The sequence below is a fragment of the Lissotriton vulgaris genome, chromosome 10 (genome assembly GCF_964263255.1).
Source record: "Lissotriton vulgaris chromosome 10, aLisVul1.2, whole genome shotgun sequence".
Lineage (NCBI taxonomy): Eukaryota > Metazoa > Chordata > Amphibia > Caudata > Salamandridae > Lissotriton > Lissotriton vulgaris.
This window is the reverse complement of record NC_141698.1, coordinates 58,376,226-58,398,214: the sequence shown is the minus strand read 5'-3', so window position 1 is coordinate 58,398,214 and position 21,989 is coordinate 58,376,226. Positions and strand designations below refer to the sequence as shown.

The 21,989-nt window shown below is 44.3% G+C and overlaps 1 protein-coding gene across 1 annotated transcript in view; it reads left to right on the top strand.

Annotated features, from left to right (window-relative positions):
• DCTN5 (dynactin subunit 5) overlaps window positions 1–13,983 on the top strand; it is a 71,777-nt gene extending 57,794 nt beyond the window's left edge. Inside the window, exons 5-6 of the mRNA XM_086940452.1 lie at window positions 11,749–11,851; window positions 13,111–13,983. Coding sequence (XP_086796578.1) covers window positions 11,749–11,851; window positions 13,111–13,208 — 201 coding nt within the window. The 3' untranslated portion in view covers window positions 13,209–13,983. The remainder of the gene's footprint in view (window positions 1–11,748; window positions 11,852–13,110) is intronic.
• Window positions 13,984–21,989: the final 8,006 nt, after the last annotated feature.

The following is a 21,989-nucleotide window of genomic DNA, read 5'->3' as shown; positions in this document are numbered from 1 at the left end:
GCACCTTCTCAGACCACTCCCCAGTGTTGGTGTCCCTGTGCGTTCCCCTTGAAGCCTCCCCTTATTTAAGCTGGCGCCTCAACCCGGCGCATTTAACAGACTCTGCCTTCAGGGCGGAATTAGAACAGGACATAAAAGATTTCTTTGACCGCAACATATCATCTGTGTCCAGCATTACCACGATCTGGGAGGCCTTTAAGGTCACGGTGCGAGGCTGGTGTATTGCTAAGGGGGGTGGAGTCCTCCGATCCTTGCGCGATGAGCTGCGAAAATTGGAATCTGAACTGAAGCAGCTAGAGAGGGAAGTGGGTGACCCTGCGCGGGAACACTCGGTAAAAGGCCCAATGCGTGAAAAACTCAATGAATATGCTGAACTTTCAGAAAAGGAATGCAGGTTCCGAGGGAAACCCTTTGCTGCGCGTATATATGGGGAGGAAGATAGACCGGGCAGAGCGCTAGCCTCCGCTGTTAATCCCCCTAGATATCACAATTACATCACTACCCTTCTGGATGACCACGGCATCCCACACAGAAATTTGCCGGATCTACTCAAAGTCCTCACTGAACATTACTCTACATTGTACTCCTCCTATAGATCCACTCCGATAAACCTCAACACATACTGGGCAGACACTGCACTCGCTTGGTTAGGCCCCTTCCAGCAGAAATTCCTTCATCATATACTTGAGCTGGAAGAAATAACAGACGCCATAATGTCCATGCAGTCGGGTTAGTCGCCGGGCTCCAACGGATTACCGATCGATTTTTATAAAGCATACATGCATATTTTAGCCCCGATCCTGCAGCAGGTGTATTATGCTGCGCTTGAGGAAAACATTCTACCGACTACTATGCGGGAGGCCCTAATAACGTCACTGCTAAAGCCGGGCAAGCCACCTGAATCTTGCGATTCATACTGTCCCCTCTCTTTGTTAAACACGGACGCTAAGATTCTGGCTAAGATTCTGGGTAAGGTTCTGGCATCGCGCCTTAATTTGTTAATGGAAAGACTGGTACTGCCGGACCAGGCGGGCTTTGTCCCGAACCGCGCGACGTCCCATAATTTACGTACCCTTCACGCGGTGATACAGGACATAACCCCCAACTGTGAGGCTGCCGCTATTTTTCTTGACGCCACAAAAGCGTTCGATTCGCTAGAATGGGACTACCTGTTGGCGCTCCTAGAAAGAATGGGCTTTCCCTTCAGCTTCCTGGATTGGATTCGGTTATTATACCGACAACCTTTGGCCTCCGTGGTGCTAAATGGATCGCGATCGTCTCCCTTCGAAATCCAGCGTAGCACACGGCAGGGATGCCCATTGTCCCCAGTTCTATTCGCTATTGCGGATAGGCTTACCGTCATGACTATATGGCAAGACCAGCTCCACAACTACGCGGAATTACTACCACACAAGTCGAGGCCCAAGGACATCTGGGGTCCGCTTGTTGTGTACCTTCAACGGCTGCAAGCCGACTCTCAGTCGGAAGACGATGAACCAGAGCAAGCGGCTATTCCTGCGGCACCAGGCACAACACCCCACTCCTAAATGACCGTGTACGATACTGCCCTCCCCACTACAAGTACCGCACCTTCAATACACAACCCCTCCTATGTCCAAGCACACTGAGGCTTCTGCCCCGCGCCTCCACAGTAGAGTAGCCTACCCGTGCAATCTGGAACCTGCATTCCTTTCTCACGTGCGAGTTGCACCCTCCGTGGCAGTCCTAGTATTCAGAACCACCTAGCTGATTATACATGCGCGCTGTGACCCCCCTGACATGCACGTTGCATACAGTAGTACTCGGTGCACCCACCCATCCCCATTCTCACACAGCAGTTTAGGATGCAGCTAATGGGATAGTTTACGGGCAGGAAAACGACCCAATACAGGCCATTGAGTTTGTCGGATTTTTTGGTTACGGTTATGTAGTTTTAGTTAGCATGGAAGGGAAGAAAAATTGAAAAAAATGTGAAACCTCAGGCATTCGACTTCCTGTATCCAATGTTATTCTATGTACCTTGCGAATGCTTCCTTATATAGTTCCCACTAGCCCTCTTCGCGGCCGGCCCTGATGGGTTGTAGGCGACTTGCTGTGTCAATCTAATCTTCCCCTGAAGTATAGTGCACTCCCAAAATGATGCGGAAGCTGCCGGACTGCTCATACAGGTTGTAGGCGACAAAGCTGTGTAACCTCTACTGATCATAATAAAGGTTTAAAAAAAAAACTACTGGACAGCAGTAACTGCCACCATAAGGGAGGAAATGGATCGCCCAATTCCACGTACCCCTGCACATTGTCTCTTGGGATTGTTTCCGCATAACTCCAAGCTCTGGGTCACTAGCAGGTTTTAGACCTAGCCTTGATTATAGCCAACCATTCTATAATAATGGGGTAACCCAGAAAGGTCAATCCGGACCTGGGCACAGTGAGGGAATGAAAAATTGGTCCGTGACCATATATTATAATGAAATTAATTACATTCCCTTCTTGTTTTATCATGAAAAATGCATTGAATGCATACTATAATTTACAGAATACATGTAAATGAAAGTTATAACGTGGACAGGTCTCCACAGTCTGGTCTTAGTTACTAGTGAATCTGTAATATCTTAATGTCTTTATCCTTATCTCCATGATTTGCACTTCCCATTACCCACCACCACTATCCTACTATCCTTTCTTTTTTCACGCGCAACCTATGACTATTGAAAAAGCAACTCTTGATTAGTTATAAATAAATATTATGTTTGTAAATTTACCTTAGATTGTGGCGCTTTTTCATGTGTTTTTTTCTTGTCATATGCATGCATAAAAAGTGATTATTACATACATAGAATATAATTAAATTGTGGTTCTGTTTAGTTATCAAATAGCAGTGCTGTAGTAACTCTACACAGCACCCATTGTTGAGAATTGAATTCACTTGATTATAGCAAGCACGAGATCTTGCAACATAGGAAATCCCCAGTAGGGCCCAGAGTCACTATGTGGAAAACTGAGCTAGAGAAATGGGTGGTCTGTGAAGGGAGGGTACTCCTCATAAATGCCAAGAGAGCTATTGGCTCACTGGAGCGAGCCAGGGCTTTGGAAGCTCTGGTTGATAGCTTAACGGCCACGAGACAACATCGAGGGAGATATTCCCAGAGAGTGGGACCCACAGAGAAGCCCAGATCCCCAGATCCCCGGGGTGGGGGAGGGGAGGATGCAGGACATACTTGAGGTGGTAAGGACTGACCGCATCCTTAGTCCAACACAGGAAGAATCGAGTCTTGGGAACACGGGCGGGGCGGGGGGATGGCATGCAAAAGTAATTCTTTGATATGGTTTTAAAGTCTGGCTGGCGGAGACCTGTGAAGGGGGGGTGGAAAGACGGGATTTGGGAATTAGGATAGACAAACTGGAAATGTACTATTACTAGAATTACACCAACCCTCCAACTGCTGAATGGAATCTAAATATTGTTGAATGGACATGATACGAGAGTGTATTGGAATTGTGATGGCTATTGCATGTTTCATCAGAAACCCTAAATAAAATATGTTTGAAAAAGAAATGTAATTGCATAAAACCGTTCTTTTATTCTATATGTAATATCTTGATTTCCAAGACTGCTCTGATGCTGTTTGGTTCTAAGTCGGATGTATTAAACCACATAATAAACACATCAGCATCGCTCAGCTGTGAATGATCCGCTAGTCACTCTGCCTCCCACATGTTTCCTGAGACTGCCGTCTTAGTCTGCCATAACCCGCCCTCTAGCTTGGAGCCTCAGGCCTGTTCTGCATGGCTGGGAGCTTCTCACGTTCAGGTGCCTCGGTCACACCTGCCAGTGTTTGAGCTGCTTTCACAACCAGCTGATAGCATTCAGAATCAACTATGCAAGGACTTGGCACTCTTTGAGTTTCAGGCCTGGTATCTGCCTCACTTAGATATCACAGGAACAAGTCTGCTCCCAGTTGAGTAATTGCTACTGTGCCAGCACTTTGGTCAATACACTTCTCTTGCCAGACGACCTTCTGATGCCACTGCAGTCATATCTAGCCTTTCATCAAATATTGCAGAACTTCTAGTTTATTCTATGCAGCCGTTCTTTGCTGGACAAAGACATTTTCAACACTCTGCCCTTTGCATTTCGTGATCTGGCCTCGTCCCGCCATCCTCTTAGCGGAGCGTGGCAGTGCCTTGTATAGAGGTCTTCGCATGCATCAGGTTGAAGAATGTCGGTAACATCCATGTGTGGTTCAGTGCTGTCTGTGTTGGTGTTGCATTGACACTATATGTTGACAGTTTCGAATTTTAGGGAGATGTCCCTAGCAATACGTAAAAAAAATTATTGTAAAAGAACATCAGACCTACTAACCACATCGCCCGCATTCAGGAGGAAGGATAAAGAACCGTTTGCACTCCAATAGATGTATTGCATCGGCCCCCAGTCCTGTTCTGCTGCTTTAAACTCCTTTTGTGTGTTTTAAGTTTGCCAGAGCGTTCCTCTGACTTCACATTTCTGTTTTCACTCTGTTTAATTCTTCTTGCTTGAAACTTCTCCAAGGGCTGCTGCATTGTGTAGAGAGACATCACAGCGTGCACCCACACCTCTCTGGTGGCCGGGCGCTCCATTTCTAGTGGCTTGTAGCATGTACAGCTCAGGATGCCTCGAGAATTGAGACCGTTGGGCGAAAAACAGTTCTTCTCCATGCACACACCCAGGATCTGAAACCACATCAGGCCCGCCCTAACCTCAGGAAAAAGCCAAAGATGCACCTCATCAGAACACTACATCTCTGTGCCTTGGAACTCGGAATGCCATCTCCCCTCCACTGTGGTGTCAGCCACTGATTGTACCCTTACCCTTAGGGCACTGTACACACTCTGTTGCCCTTGGAAGATTGGCAGTATGTAAAGGTGCCACCATCGATTTTACCCTTACCCTTAGGGCACTGTACACACTCTGTTGCCCTTGGAAGATTAGTAGTATGTAAAGGTGCCACCATCGATTGTACCCTTACCCTTAGGGCACTGTACACACTCTGTTGCCCTTGGAAGATTGGCAGTATGTAAAGGTGCCACCATCGATTGTACCCTTACCCTTAGGGCACTGTACACACTCTGTTGCCCTTGGAAGATTGGTAGTATGTAAAGGTGCCACCATCGATTGTACCCTTACCCTTAGGGCACTGTAACACTCTGTTGCCCTTGGAAGATTGGTAGTATGTAAAGGTGCCACCATCGATTGTACCCTTACCCTTAGGGCACTGTAACACTCTGTTGCCCTTGGAAGATTGGTAGTATGTAAAGGTGCCACCATCGATTGTACCCTTACCCTTAGGGTACTGTACACACTCTGTTGCCCTTGGAAGATTGGCAGTATGTAAAGGTGCCACCATCGATTTTACCCTTACCCTTAGGGCACTGTAACACTCTGTTGCCCTTGGAAGATTGGCAGTATGTAAAGGTGCCACCATCGATTGTACCCTTACCCTTAGGGCGCTGTAACACTCTGTTGTCCTTGGAAGATTGGTAGTATGTAAAGGTGCCACCATCGATTTTACCCTTACCCTTAGGGCACTGTACACACTCTGTTGCCCTTGGAAGATTGGCAGTATGTAAAGGTGCCACCATCGATTTTACCCTTACCCTTAGGGCACTGTAACACTCTGTTGCCCTTGGAAGATTGGCAGTATGTAAAGGTGCCACCATCGATTGTACCCTTACCCTTAGGGCACTGTACACACTCTGTTGCCCTTGGAAGATTGGTAGTATGAAAAGGTGCCACCATCGATTGTACACTTACCCTTAGGGTACTGTACACACTCTGTTGCCCTTGGAAGATTGGCAGTATGTAAAGGTGCCACCATCGATTTTACCCTTACCCTTAGGGCACTGTAACACTCTGTTGCCCTTGGAAGATTGGCAGTATGTAAAGGTGCCACCATCGATTGTACCCTTACCCTTAGGGCGCTGTAACACTCTGTTGTCCTTGGAAGATTGGCAGTATGTAACGGTGCCACCATCGATTGTACCCTTACCCTTAGGGCACTGTACACACTCTGTTGCCCTTGGAAGATTGGCAGTATGTAACGGTGCCACCATCGATTGTACCCTTACCCTTAGGGCACTGTACACACTCTGTTGCCCTTGGAAGATTAGTAGTATGTAAAGGTGCCACCATCGATTGTACCCTTACCCTTAGGGCGCTGTAACACTCTTTTGTCCTTGGAAGATTGGCAGTATGTAAAGGTGCCACCATCGATTGTACCCTTACCCTTAGGGCACTGTACACACTCTGTTGCCCTTTGAAGATTGGCAGTATGTAAATGTGCCACCATCGATTGTACCCTTACCCTTAGGGTACTGTACACACTCTGTTGCCCTTGGAAGATTGGCAGTATGTAAATGTGCCACCATCGATTGTACCCTTACCCTTAGGGCACTGTACACACTCTGTTGCCCTTGGAAGATTAGTAGTATGTAAAGGTGCCACCATCGATTGTACCCTTACCCTTAGGGCGCTGTAACACTCTTTTGTCCTTGGAAGATTGGCAGTATGTAAAGGTGCCACCATCGATTTTACCCTTACCCTTAGGGCACTGTACACACTCTGTTGCCCTTTGAAGATTGGCAGTATGTAAATGTGCCACCATCGATTGTACCCTTACCCTTAGGGTACTGTACACACTCTGTTGCCCTTGGAAGATTGGCAGTATGTAAATGTTTCACCATAAGCCTATATTTCAGGTATGGATAGAGGTTGAGTAGGATGCACACACCTGGAGCAAGAGTCAGTGGTCATTGGGGTCTTGAGTCACTTCTGAGGGATTAACCAGTACTAAAGCCAGTCTACCTTACTACTTGTAGAGCCAAAACATAGCTAGGAAGCAATGGAGCGCCTCATTATCACAAGCACATTTTAAGGGCCAGTCTATAGAGTGCCTCACACTAAAGAGAACAGCTTGGAGAAACCCACCAACTTGTTGCATTGGCTTCAGAGTTTCCCTGTATTGAGGAATCAGCACAACCTGCCTTAAGGTCAGCTCTGTATTAAGCCTGTGTGTTAATAACAGGCAGTACAACTGGCACTGTAAGGGCCTTTTTGAAACCGTCTGTTTATTAAGGACTTACACTAGTCTGTATGGAGCACAGGCCGCCCTGTCTATGTACTAACCAGAGTTGGCACAGCTCAGCCTGCTTAATAGGTACCTGTGCTATGATATGTATGTAGGTGACACAACCTGTTTTAAGGACACCCCTCGGTTCTTTATCGATCAGACAGGTGGCACAGTTTGAGTATGAAGGATATGTGGACAACCTTTGGATCAAGCATATGGGGAATAAGATGCACCAGAAAAGTTAACACAGGAGAGAGTGCATGGTATGTTGTAAAAGATTGTGAAGTGGAAATAAGAACAACAGAGAAGTCCCCGTTTCCAATGAGCAGATACACGCTCCCTGAATTTAGGAAGCTCTTAGCGATCCTCCCGCTGCCTTCTTCCTGTTAGGCACTTCTCGGTTCTGATACCAGAGGATATTGTCTGTGTATGAAAACTTTGCCCTGCAGACTGGGAAACAGCTTGGTCTGTTTGAGAATGTGCAGCGTAGCCCAGGAGGGGTTTAAGAGAATAGACTTCACTTGTAGAAAGATGGATTTTTGTGAAAACTACTGGTTGGGTCGTTCATGTACAAGCAAGGCAGCCTTGAGGGCATCGCAAGAATAAGCCGCCGTTTAGGACAACACAACCGTTTCTCCTCCATATTTCCAGTTCAAGCAGCGAACGCTGCCCCCGTGCTGGGCGGTGAAAGCTGCTACAAGTACTCAGAGGGAGTATACATGCTTTACCTTCTGCCCACTTGTTAATCCATTCTATGAGCTGTAGAATGTCTCTCTCCAAGATGACTGCAATGGACTATGGTAAGGAAGAGCATAGGGTGTTTTGTGTGGTTCAATCATGAGCTAGATGGACCAGGAAAATGGAGTCCTTGTCATTGCATCTCCCTTAACCAGATTGTGATCCTGAGCTGATCACATTATCACCATGTGACAAACATCCGGTGCCTACAAAATTTGGAACCAATTATATGTACACCCCATTTAATAAGAGTTATATTACTACTGAGCTTTTAATTGGCTCACTGTTTTAGCCTGGTTACAGACCCTCCAGTTGTACCCTGGGCAAGTATCATGATTTTATAAGGCATAGTGAAGGGTAACAATGCACAGAAAATAAAAGGAGAGTGCAGAAAACTGATGTCCAGTACTCCATCCTGTAGATCTTTTTGCTTAACATATGCATTTGCCTTCAGCCCCACTTGTAACTTGCGTATCCATCCTATGGTAGCCTTCCTTTTAATTGATTAGTCACCCCACTAGCTCACACATGCTGTTACTGCTAGTTGGGCAACTAGCAGCATTTGTGTGCCTGTCCTGAATACATACATTTTTAAAACGGCAAGGACAACATTGTGGTTAAAATAAATCCCACATAAATTAATGGATTCATTTCACGTACAATGTACTTAGTCTGAAGGGTGTGATAATATGAGTCTTCACAAAATAAAGCCATGTTGTCAATGACTGACCCATTTCCATGGGATACATCAAAGCCAATAATCTAGTGTTGGATTCCAGCCATTTAGCTTTGGCAGTGATTGTTTTGTTTTGTCATGGATTTTGTAACATGTTATTGTTGGCTGAGCTGCTGGGCCCTCACCTGTATATAAAAAAAAAACGCTGGCTAAAATCAAAACAATTCTTTGGGTCTCAAAAAGTAGACTTCCCTGAAATGGTCCCGGTCACTTAAGGGAATTGCTTTGTGAATGGATGTGCTCCTTGTGAAAGAGCAGAATGTCTTCACTCAGAGCAGTCAGCCAATAGCTGAAGTGGGCCTCACCAGACAAAATTCTATATTGGGCAGAAGAAAATGTGAATGACACCACAACAGACCAATTGAAGAAGAGGACGGGCAGAAAGCCCCTAAAAGTATATTATATACATACAGGTTTACAGTTTTACTAAAAATCAGAAGGTCTTGGCTAATGCCAGACCTAAACATATACAATGCAAAATAAATAATTTGATAAAAGCAGTACTTTGAATTTAAGAAAAAATTGAAGCTGTAAGTTGTAGCAGTCACATACTACAGGCTTGTCTGTTGGAGTTGGACCAACAGTAAGCCTCGCCACCAAGACACCATCTTCTGGCGCAACATGTTGTCACTCTGCTCTTCTGGTGAGTCTAAATAGAATCTGCTTTTTATACTCAGTCATTGGCAGAGAGGCTTTGAGAGTTGACCAGAACTCTGTTTAATCCCAAAAGCTGGCAAGAAAACACATGCATGCTGTTAGCCAGACTGATCCTGCATCCCTGTTTATCCCAGGAGACACTATAGTTGACTGGGTTGAAATCGTGAACAAAGGAGACCTTAGACTACAGATTTGTCTGAATAAAATATTTGGGGGTTAAGGTTGCTGCCAGTGTACACTGAAACAGTTGAAAAAATGATAAGAGTATGTAAACATTAAAGCTGCATTCAGCACCAGGAGGGGATGGCATGTAATAAGGGCAATAAGTTGAAGTTACTTAAGAGCTAATTGAATATTATCACACCAGACCACCCAGATGATGTACTGGTTTATTTTGTTGGCAGCTGTTACCTTGTTTTATTTCATTTTGATCGTGTCTTGGTATCTGGGCAGAGCATATTGTTGTGGCAACCAATACAGATGAATGCTAAAGAAGTTGGTATGCCATGGTTCTCAGCAGATTGCTTGGTTTCTAGCATTGCAGTCCACTTCTCTTGCTTCTGTGATGTAATACAGTGACGTAAATAGTGTAGTTCATTTTCTGTTCTTCAATCTGCCAGCAGGTGGTTTCACTGTATAAGGAGCAAGTGCCTTTATGATGGTGAACTTTAAGGAGCTAGTGCCTTTATGATGGTGAACTTCACTTTGATGTTAGCTAATGGCTGCAACATGTTTTGGAAAGATCTCCTGAAAAAAATAGTTGCCCGGTTTCACGATAGTATGAACTTCTTTGCTGGTTATAAAATGCATCATTGGCAAATTAATTTGTTCCTAGAATGGTGGTGCATCTGAAAAAAAGAGAGGGGTCACTGGTCACACTTTCCCAGCTGAGGACAGATTACAGGGCTGCCATGTGGAATAATGTTTCAAAACTGCTCACCTTAACTGATTCAAGGTGCATTTGTGTTGTGAACTGTATGCTTTTTATTACACCCGTAATGCCTGAACAAGCTCCACATTTTCCGGTCACCTACAAGGACATGAAGAGGTCTCCAAGTATCTGGGTGCTACTTATGAACATGAAGGCACTGCAACTAGAGCGTTAGCATTGAATGGTAAAGCTAGGTATGTTCACCTTGCTTAGTATAGAGAGCTGGATTTTTTGTTTGATTTAAGGATGGTGGCCTTGCCCATTCGCAGAAGTCTAGGGCATTGGCGGTGCAATCTTTTTTAGTGCTTTTCATTGAATGGTCATCCACATTGCTCTTCTTTTTGCAGGCATCTTGCTCGTGGGGCCCATTGCTGTTGACAGTTTACCATTTGAGACAGATTTACTTGAATAGGAAGTGGGAGATTGCACATATGGCACCATTGCCAATTAAATGCTCTTCCCCTTGAAATGTTCCATTCCTCTGTATGAGTCCGCTAAGCTCTCTGTGGCCATCTTGTTCTAGAGCTGAGATGCAGGGCCTTGCTGAAGCCACTCTGTGGCATGAGGTTTGAATGTCAGACCTGGTCCCACATTTTGCAGGCATGTTTAAATTGGTGTAAATGGGGGCGCAGCCAGTTATCTACCTGAAGTGGCCATTGTCCTGATCTCTTTGCATAGCTAGAAAAACTGAGGAATCCGATCGTTTCAGGGCACCTAAAGTAGCCCTCCATCCAGCAACCTATGTGGAGAACACACAGGGTGGCCAGTAGGGCTTACATTAGGCTCTGCAGTGTGATCCAGACCCAAACAGTACACTAGGGGTGAAGAGGGGTGCAGATCAGTTGAGTATCAGAGACAGAAGGTATTTGTCGTGTTAACAGAAAAGAGTGACTGCCTAGTCTTGACATGTTTTCTGGCAGCTGAGGCCTCACAACGAATTAGACCGTCACAAAGTGAAATTACAGAAATTTCCATGACCCACAGAAAGGTGAAAGCACCAATAAATAGACGACACAGCATCAGTGCAAAATAAAGAGAACATTTGTGTTATAGATTGAGACTTTCTCAGTCTCTGCAGTATCCAAGATCAGCCAGAGTCAGGGATCTATTATTGTAAGCTGTAGCCAAACTCTGTATAAAGACTAGATAACATTTTTGATTGGGTCAACTCTACCTCACCTAGAGGGGAAAGGTGTCCTTCTAGAGTCCAAAGTGGAAGAGAAACAGGGCCTCAAAATATACAGTCTGTCTGGACCAGAATCGGCGATCATCAAGGAAAACCAAGCCTCAGTCTACAGGGCAAAGATTCTGGAAATTATTTCCTCATATGTCAGCCTGGGCTGTTACTGAAGTGTATTTATAAGATATGCATCTCTCTCTCCTGCTTTTTCTCCTCACTTTCTTTTGTCTTTGGCCTTTTCATTTCAGAGAACTGACTCTTCCCACTGCAGTTAACGGGGTTTAGGTCCTCTTTTCTTTAGGGATTGGGAGGCAGGTATTGGCTTGTATTGTTTTTTTCTTATGTTACGCCTCTTCCTCTGTCGCCATTAACAGTTTGCTTTGCCTTTCTGTCCCAGGGCCGTAGGTGCGTCTTAAAAGACTGCTGTAAGATTCTAGACAACACTGTGCTTCCACCGGAAACTGTGGTCCCTCCATTCACTGTTTTTTCAGGATGCCCAGGTACGTGAGACCTTTAGATCTTTCAGGTGTGTTTGTCTATGGGTGCAAAGGCTACCCCTGTGGGTGCAGAATATTGCTGTAGGGCCGGAGAATAGCACAAGATTGAACCCTCACAAGGGTATAGGAACAAAAAATGCTACTCCTGCAGACATCGAGCACCCCGAAGTGTGAAAGCAGCGGAGGGCGTGACCTCTGGCAGTGGTAGTGTAGCATGAGGCCTGCTTCTGCAGATGAACATGACTGGAGGGTTAGAGCAATACAAGGGTTTGACCATTGGCAAAGGTAGAGCAGCACATGGCCTGCTCCTGCAGGCATAGACCACCCCTGGTGGGTTAGAGCAGTGCAAGGACGTGGCCTCTGTCAGGGGTAGATGGTAGAGCAGCTCGAGGCCTGCCCCTGGATACGTTGAGCACCTCCGGAGGGTTAGAGCAGTCCAAGGGCATGGCCATTGTCAATGGTAGAACAGCGCATGGTGTGCTCCTGCAGACGAACACGTCTGGAGATAGAACAGTACAAGGGCATGGCCTCTGGCAATGGTAGAGCAGCTTGAGGCCTGCTGCTCCTATAGAGGTTGACCACTCCTGGAAAGTTAAAGCAATACAAGGGTGTGGTCTATGAGAAAGCTAGTGCAGCCTGTTTCTGCAGACTTAGATCAAGCCCATAACGCGAGACCTAGTTCAGGGGGGTGGGGGGCTGCATGAGAGCTACCTGTGCAACTGTAGAAACAGTGAACAAAGAGTAGCCCAGTGGGGAAGAGCCCCAGGAGGTTAACCCCGCTGGCCAATGGAGGGGGAGAACAGTTTCAAGGTTGGCTCTGCTGGAGCAGAGAAGTGTGGACTAGCATCGCAGAGCAGCAGCGAGGGCTGCCCAGATTGAGGCAGATCAACACAAGTCATGCAACGTCTGAGAAGTAATGAGGACTGCTTTGCAGGGGCAGAGCAGCAATATGACTAGCCTGGCAGTGACAAGAGCACAAAAGTGAGCATTAAGGGGCACTTCAGCTCTGAGGCTCAGTAGTGCACAGTTAAATACGGTCTTTTTTTTGGGGCATAGAGCACTCCAGTGTACGGTGAACAAAGCCTAGCAAGAGATGTGGTTGGTGGCATCAGTGAGATCCCTGTGTGGGCCTGGTTAACAGCCTGTACCCAATACCAATCTGAAAAAACAAGAGTGAGAGAAGGGTTGGGATTTATGAGATATGATTGCCTATAATGTGACTGGTCGTCCTCTGACCTTGGCATGTCTGTGCTTCTTTCCAGGTCTTTTCACCACTGAACTCCCTGAGTGCACCCAAGAGCTGATGGTGGATGTTACCAAGAGCTACTACCAGAAGTTTCTTCCCCTCACACAGATTTAGTTCCCCTTATGACCATCTAAGTTTAAGGAAGAGATTGAATCCGATCTGGCACACACATTCCGCTTCCTGCTCCAACCTATACTTTTCCTGACCAGAATGAGCACCAAGGCAGAGCAGAGCAGAGCTAAGCCCACCACTGCAGACTGATCTTATAAAAGTTCTCTGCGCGACTGATCCTGCGTGTGGTCTCAGTGCCTCTCCAAGTGTTCCAGTGTGGTCCTTTTTCCTGAGTATTCCTGTGGAGGGGAGGCGGGGTCCTGGATCTTACTCTGGAAGGTTGTAAGACACTATATCAAGGTCGATAATATTGACTTACAAAAATATTGCATGCATTGTCTACCACTCCATCATGATGGGAAGTATGTATTTACTATTCTTAACTTATCTGCCGCTCTCGACTTACATTGCAATGTAGTGGTGACACCTATGTAATGAAAGCAATATTTTTGTAACTCGTGCAATATTGTGGTAGTATACCCACCATACTCCTCCTGATAGTGCAAACACCCCACCCCCTCTGTTCAATCCCCTTCCACATCAGACACAACTCGAAGACTTCCTACCATTGTGAGTATAAGGAACTCACAGACTGATGTCATCCTTCTGGAAGAAGAAATCTGTCTGCTTCGCTGGCTCCTGCTGCCTTTCTCTTCTTAGTCTTCTTCCCCAAGAACCTCACGAACTTAACTAAAATAACGATGTCCCTTCCTCCCCACCTTATTGTGTTTACATGTTTTATATTTATTACAGTTTTGAGGCAGAGATGCCGCATTCAGGCCTTTTGTGTTTTAATTGAAGTTGGTCCCAGTCTTTGTTTGATTTCCTTTACGCTTTGTTGGATTGTAGTTTGCATCTGCTCTGGAGTCCATTCACAGTGGCTCTGTTTACCACCTCTGCGCTGTTTGTTCTTAGTGAAAATCCTGGAAGGATGTTACGTAGTTGTGCTATATCCCTCGAGCCAGGAGTAGGCGACCTGCAAAAGGAGCAGCATTGATGGGAATATGATGCCCACCAAGAGGAAACCCTCCTGCCCTCTGACAAAGATAGATTGTCCAATGACTGAATTAATTACTTTATCATTAGTCTGTCAAAATAGCTGTACCAAACCTCAGAAAAGTAGCAAACAGATACTTCTCCCATCACTGCCACTTCTGAACATGTTACGTCAGGGCATAGAACATGAATCTGGCCAAGTATTTAATTAAAACAATTTTACATCCTTGTTTGATGTGATTATTTCCCTATCGTTTAGGTATTGAGCCCTGTCCATAATATGTACAGAGAACACACATAGTCTGTGTGGCTTGGACTGCACTTTATCCTCATGACTCCACTGTACCAACCAGGGATTGGCTGGAGTGTCCTGCTCAGGGAGTCCCAACAGTTCTGTCCTCTTTGCAGATAAGCCCAGCATGATGTGTCAACAGTGGCCAGAAGATGTAGTGGTAGGTTGCACTGATCGCCACAGCTTCTAATTTAATTTTTTTGTGCAAATACGAGAAATATATTCAGAAGGTTGGTTTTACAGCCTCACAAAGTACATCAGTTCTACTGCAATGCATTATGGTAGGGGCAATTCACTTTTGAGTTTTTTAAACAAACTGTATTGCAGTTTCATTATTAAGAAAAACACATACAGACATGTTCCTCAGTTTAGAAGAATCCTCATGCCATCATATTCGTTATCACAATAACATTGGTGCAATTCAGTTTACTCACAATTCAATTCCATCTACAGTTTAGTTTACTCATGTTTCAGTTTTTCCCCTTCAGCCACTTGCTCAATGAATACTGCAAACCCCAACACATTATGCTTTATTTTCACCTTTCATCAGAAAAAGAGTATTCTTTCCATAGTAGGAGTATTTGCTGCAGTCAGATATCATGGAAAATGTGTCTCCATCCTCACCAGTGGCATCTCACACACCATATCCACCGAGGGCATGTGTGCCAGCAACTGGAACAGAGCTGGGGGGCGGGGGGGACTCTTTTGTCATGAAGCCGCACTTCCAACTCTGGGTGGACTTGTACATCGCTGCCACCAATGAAAGAGCCAGATGCCTCGATAAATCGAATGCTCCATACAGCGTGACTTTTAAGTAAAACACACATTAGTTATCTAAATACTTTAATGCTGATGTGGAATTGTTCTTTTTTTTTTTTTTTTTTTTACAGGCTCTTGGGTCTGCCACTGCATTTTAAATATATATTTGGTCTTAGACCAATATTGGCAGCTAGGAAACTTCTAACAGCACATCTGTAGTTTCCACAGGATACAAAAACTTGGTTGCCCACCTCTATAGACCATCTGCAAGATGGCCCTATATTATAGACACTTATTTACATTACAGAGGCAACACAAGTGAAGAGTATAGAGGAGACCCTGATAAGAAAATCAATCAAGTGCACAATAATGATCAGGCAATTTTTTTTATCCTTTATATTAATGTATACAAAAGCCCAGCCATCGAGTTTCGCCCATTCACAAGAATTCCTCCAGACATAATCCAATTCAAATAAAGTCCAAATGGGATTACTGTCATAAGTTCTTCTAAGAATAGGAACCAACCAAGCCACACTTATTTTAATTAAGGATCTCAAATGGTAATGAATGTAAAGGGGATGTTCGTAGTAATGGAGCGCAGTACGTCAAAGCGAGTAGTGCTAGACTGGTTTAGGGTGGGTAAGGCTATTTTCCTGGTAAGGGTATTTTAGTGTTTAGGGTCGGTAATGGTGTTTGGGTGGCAAGGGTATTTTTACGTTTTTAGGATGAGTAAGGGTATTTGAATGGTTAGGGTATTTTAGAGTTTAGGGTGGCAAGCGTGTTTTTTTTTTGTGTTTTTGGTGGTTTGGGGTATTGGGTGGTAAGAGTCAAATTAGAGTTTATGTTTGGGGGCAATAAGGTAATATATATCCATATTTGCTGCCACAATCAATTGTTATTCATACGCCGGGAATCACAAAGCGCACTCACAGGAATTTAATCCATATGTTTATTGCGAAGACAAACACTAGACAGACGTGTTTCAGCACACTGCCTTTCTCAATGTCAGTGTTTCCTGTGCCATTTCCACATTTAACTACTAGTGATAACATTGGTCAGACGGACTTTATAAACATAAAAGACGGTCACTGACTATCTACTTACAAAAGGCGAAAAATGCGGTGGCCATCCTAGCATTGTCCGGCACTATTACTTGTTATTGTATGCTATCATCCCTCGATTGTTTCATGATATACACTCATATAATCGTGCCTAAATAACCGCAATGTGGTACTACCATAGATTATGATCGTCACATGTATTTAGGCATCATACATGTGTTTGTACATACTTGCAATACAATCAATGAGAATTCATTATCATAATAGCGATCAACTAAATGAAGACCTGTATGGAGGCTTACTACCATCAGATTTTGAAACTTTTATGTATATGTACACACTTAAGATGCAATCAATGAAAATTCATTATGATTATAAATCGAGAGAAATCCCTGCACATGTCATGATTTTCAAACAGTGTCTGTGGCCACCAAATAGGTCTTGCGTGGGCTTAAGACTCACAGCCACAATTGTGACAGCAAGTGCCTTGTCCCTCTGCCCATTTTCACCTGGAGATATGATTAAACAAACCCCAGACACTTAGACATATGGTCAAAATCAACATTTAAATTGAATCCCCACACAATTCAATTTATTTCATATATGGTCAAAAGCAATTCCATGTCATAATCTTTATGAAAACATACTCATGATACTCAGTGTCTGTAGTTATCTCCCAAAAGACTAAGCCTGCCTGTCTTAGCTTAATAGCCTCCACTTCTCATCATATGTGTGTCCATAACTCATCATCACTGCTTAACCCACTCGGTGACTTGGTGTGTAACTCTTTAATGTACCTCGATTTCAGTGCCCCGAGCTTCCAAGTTCTGTCTTCCCCTCTCTCCTCTTTATAGACCTGATCTAGGCAAAAAACCCTAAGTAGGTTCTGATTGCTGTTATGTTCAATCTCAAAAATGCCAAGCAGCTGGGTAAGACTGGTCTCTGTTCGCGATTGCTCACATACATTCGAGCACTCGTTTCTTCACCGGATGCGTAGTGCTCTCCACATACATATCACAGGGACAGATCAGGCAGTACACTACAAATTCTGAATTGCATTTAAGCAATTTGGTAATCATTTTCGTTTTCTTTATTCCTGGAATTTTGTAGACCCTCACTTTACCACTTTGTTCACATGCCTTACATCACATGCAGGGGAAAAACTCTGTTGCCAGACTGCTCTTTATGGGAATACTTCTAAAGTGGTAACGCACCAAAAAATCCTTCAATGAGGAAATCTTCCTGTATGTTACCTCTGGTGCAAATGCCAATCATTGACTAATAACATGGTCATTTTGCATTATTTTCCAATTTTATTTAAATACTTGATAAACTTTGGAAGAACTGGGGGAAGTGTTTATGATCCTCACTACATCCTCCTCCTGTCTCTGCTTCTGTTTCCTGTTTCCTGTGTCAATCAGTAGTTGTTGTTCCTGAAACGTTAGAGCTCTTCTCTTTAAAAATGATTCCACTGCTTTTAGACCTGCTTCATGAGATATGCGTGTGCAGGCTTATGTCCAGTGTTCTCAATAACAAATTCTCTTTCCATTCTATTCCTTCGATTGCACTTAAAAACTCCTTTATGTCTTTGATATAGGAACTCAAGTCCCTAACAAATGGGAATTGATATGAGTCCACTTATATAGAGGCGTTCTCTAGGAGGCTATCCTTAGAGGACCCTATGGGGTGTCCTAGTAGTGATCTTGCATCTTTGTAAATCTTCGGTATATGTTAAAAAGTTGGAATTTGTGGGTGCTCACACCGAAGGAGCTGATACTCCTCGTAATCCAGGATACCTTTATTTCTCCACAGTTCCAATAAATCATAGAAGGCTTTAACACTTTGCGAGTATTCTTCTCTAGTGACAGGTTGATAACAATCTCTCCCTGACAATTGTCTATGTGCTTCCTTGTGGTACTGCTGCATGCTCTGTAGCATCACATTGGCTACTTGTCAGATGGCTTTATGATTATAGTCTCATCCTTTTTTAACCTTAAAATCACTTTCCATTGACCTTTTGTGATATTGCTATTCGTCATATCACGGTCATAATAACTAGTCAATTGCAAATGCTCTAAATCTTTCATTAATGCCTCCTGGAAAACGTCAATGGCATTGTGGGGCGTTTGAGGGATAAACCGTGATTTTACCTTCACTTTACTTCCTCTACCTTGTTGCATTATCCCAGCTAACAGCAACATATTTGTTATAAAGTCTGTTTAACTGTTATTTTCCCTGAATTCTGAAGTCTCAAGGTCCAGGAGTGCGAGGAGTGCTTCAATTTCTTCTCCTGTTAAGATATCTGTAGGCCTGGTAACATTCACATTCGCAGGCCTGATTTTCTTGGGATTGAGAATGTGAATCTTCGTGAGTTTCAGTTTCCTAATATACTTGTACAGGTCTATGTGTGTCTGCGCATAGTCAAAGTGGGAATTCAGGCAGAAGTTTAGGTGCAAATTTAGAACTGCCATTGTATCGCTGGTTAATACTGTTCGTCAGATTCACCACTGTTCAATCTCTTTTACTTCCACATTCCTCCCGCTTTCTTTATGTTATCCATGAGGGCATACAATCTGCCATGTCCTTACTTCCCCCTTCTGGTTTTACTCCGGCCTGCTCTGGAGGATGGTGTTTGTTTTGGAGGGTCTCTGCTGGATTTGCCTGATTAACTGATATTCCTGAAAAAATGTTGTTCTTTTGGTGCCGTCACATGTTCCCGGTGAGCTGGTTGTGTGTTCTCCCTCTGAAAAATGCGTATCAACTTCGGATTCCGAGTGTGTCCCTGCTAAACGCCATATTAAGATTTGTTACTTGGTTTAGTTACCTTCTCGGGACATCAAACTTCTTAGCAAACCTGAGAATCCGTCCAGATTTGTTGTTGTGCTGGTCTCTTGCAAATTTGCTTTGCTTTCGGTGCCTTATTGTATTTTCATACTCCAGTAATCGTATTTTCATTTGTCGTAAATCTTCACTAGTTTGTACATCTTTGTCCAGTGATATTTCTCTTCAGTCTTTTATTTTCGTCCAATAATTTAGCTCGGTCAGTCCATGCCTTTTAATAAGGATTTCTAACATTTCTTTTGCTAACTCTGGTGAATTCTGCCCATTCCTGCAATAATAGGTGCTCTGAGTTTTCATAGAACAGAATAGTATATTGATGTAATCGAAGATAGATAGTCATGGCAGCCAAAGAAGTTGGTAAAGTTACAGAGTAAAAGCTGGTGTTCCCATCAAAGGCTAAGAAGCAACTGACAGTCTCAAACACGAGAGCTCCAGGTTGCATCATGACATCAGCAAAGTTAGAATATTACATTTAAAGGGAAATGAAAGCTACAACAAAATAAGAGAATACAACATATATGTGAAGTCCGCGAGGTATATGTTCCACATCCAAATATTTTTTAAGGGTAGTAGCTTCCCACCACTTCCTGATCTCTTTCTTGTACATTTTCTCCAAATACTGGTAAAGTCCTCTTAACCTGCTTTGGAGTGTTTTGGTTCCTTTTGCATCTCTCGACTCCTTGTTGACACCTTGTGATACATTTTCAAAGATTTTGGCTGCGGCTTCCTGGCTCTTGGTATTACCAAACCTATCCAGGTTGTCTTTTGGCAAATTGTAAGATTGTTATGCAATGTTAGTGAATTCCCTTGCTGCTGCCTTGTGTTATATAACCGTTCTTAAAGAGACACTCTCCCTTGTAGTTGATCCAGTCATCATGGGTCCTCCAACTCAGTGTTTCTAGATGCTCTTCCATTCGGCTGTCGTCTCATCGACACAATGCACGTCATCACTTTTCTGACTCTTAGGTCTGGTTATATCCTTACACATTGGGGCAGGCGGCATCAAACACAGTCCTTTCTCCCAAACCACCACTCACCGCCGGTGCCAATTCAATGTGAGAGTGGTCTCACGTAAGACCTGCTGCGAAGACAAACTCTGTACAGACTTGTTTCAGCACACTGCCTTCCTCAATGTCCGTGTTTCTGATGCCATTTCCACATTTAAATATTAGTGATTCTATTAACTAAACAAACTTCATAAACATAGCAAGCATTCGCAATGCAATAGGTCTTGCATTGCTGAAAGTTTGAGCTATTGGCGTGGCAAAAAATAATGCAACGGACAAAAAAAGATAACAAGCATTCACACCGCAATAGGTCTCGCATTGCTGAAAGTTTGAGCTATTGGCATAGAAAAAAATAATGCAAAGAAAAAACCTTTTGAAAGCAGATTTTGGAGGAGCATCACAGGGGTGAGGGTGGAAGCAACAAGGTAATTAGGGGTGGAAGCAACAAGGTAATTAGGGGTGGAAGCAACTCGGAGGGCAAGGGTGAAGGGGGAAATCACAGAGGGGTGGTAGCAATAATGGGGGCTTGGATGTGGGGGGGGGGGGGGGGGGAAGCAACATGGGGAGAAGGGGCAAACCAACATTGAGGACGTGAATGGGATGGAGGAAAACGGGGGACGTGGCAGGGTGGGTCCCTTGGCTGCCCCTGCCGTCAATATACACAAAGATTGTAGGTGAACGTAATTTTACGGAAGAAATGAAGAGACTCGTCCTGTGCCAGTGGTGCCCAAGGAAGAGGCACCTCTTCCACCAAATAACAACCTTCCTCTCAACACCCCTGATTATTATTATTATTATTATAGAGGCTTTTGTAGAGCGCTCAATTACTAAGAAAATAGTATCCTGGCGTGGAAGAGAGAGAAGGCAGAGTAGAAAGATTCCGGAGCAAAGAGAGGAAGGAGAGCCCTAGACAGTGATGTTGAAAAGGTGGGTCTTCAATCCTTTCTTGAACACATTGATTACCCAACACATGTCTGAGAAGAGTGAGGTTATACCTATCTCGAATGATAGGATCTGACCTTTGATCAGTGGATGCTCTTCGGCATTGCCCACGATTATTGTCTGGAATTTCACATCACCCATATAAATCGACAGCTCCACTTCCACAAAATCAATGAGTCCATGCAAACTCTTGTTAGAGGTGCACACACTCCTTTCCAAGGGTACAATGGAAATAATATCAGTACACTTACATGTACATGGGACAAGCTCTTTGTACTTTGTAATCTGCAAAATGCATGAAACTTTGCACACAGTCATCGATATGAAAGAGCTCAGCTGCTAACCCACATGGAACCATTTCAAAATGCCAGCTCTTTAGGATGTCTTACACCCTTCTTGCAACATAGGATCATAGGGTGACACTCTATCTAAAGCTGTAGTTGCGGTCCATTTACGACACCGCTACATTCATGGGTTTCCATTCCTGGATAAATAAATCAATCAACTCTGATTTGTAGAGTGCGGCTAATCACCCCAGATAGTATCCAAGCACTGAATAACAGTTCAGTAAAGGGGTTCAGTTAAGGGCAACACCTTGCCTCCAGAAGTGTGGCTCACAGGTTAGAGGAGGCAGACCTGGAAGCAGAGGTCAGCCCGGGACCATGGTTCAATTCCCGGCTCGGCGGGGTCTTGAGTCCTAATAATGTCCATGGACTCGACAATTCTCGCTCCGGTGCCTACTTGATTCACGGGTTCACACTCTGCGACTCTGGGCAATAGCTTACTTAATCTCCACAACGGCCCCTCGCGGCGGGATGCCTGGCTTTCACCCTGCGGATATCCTGCCGGGGCTATCTCACAGGGGAATACCAGGACGGGTTCCCTA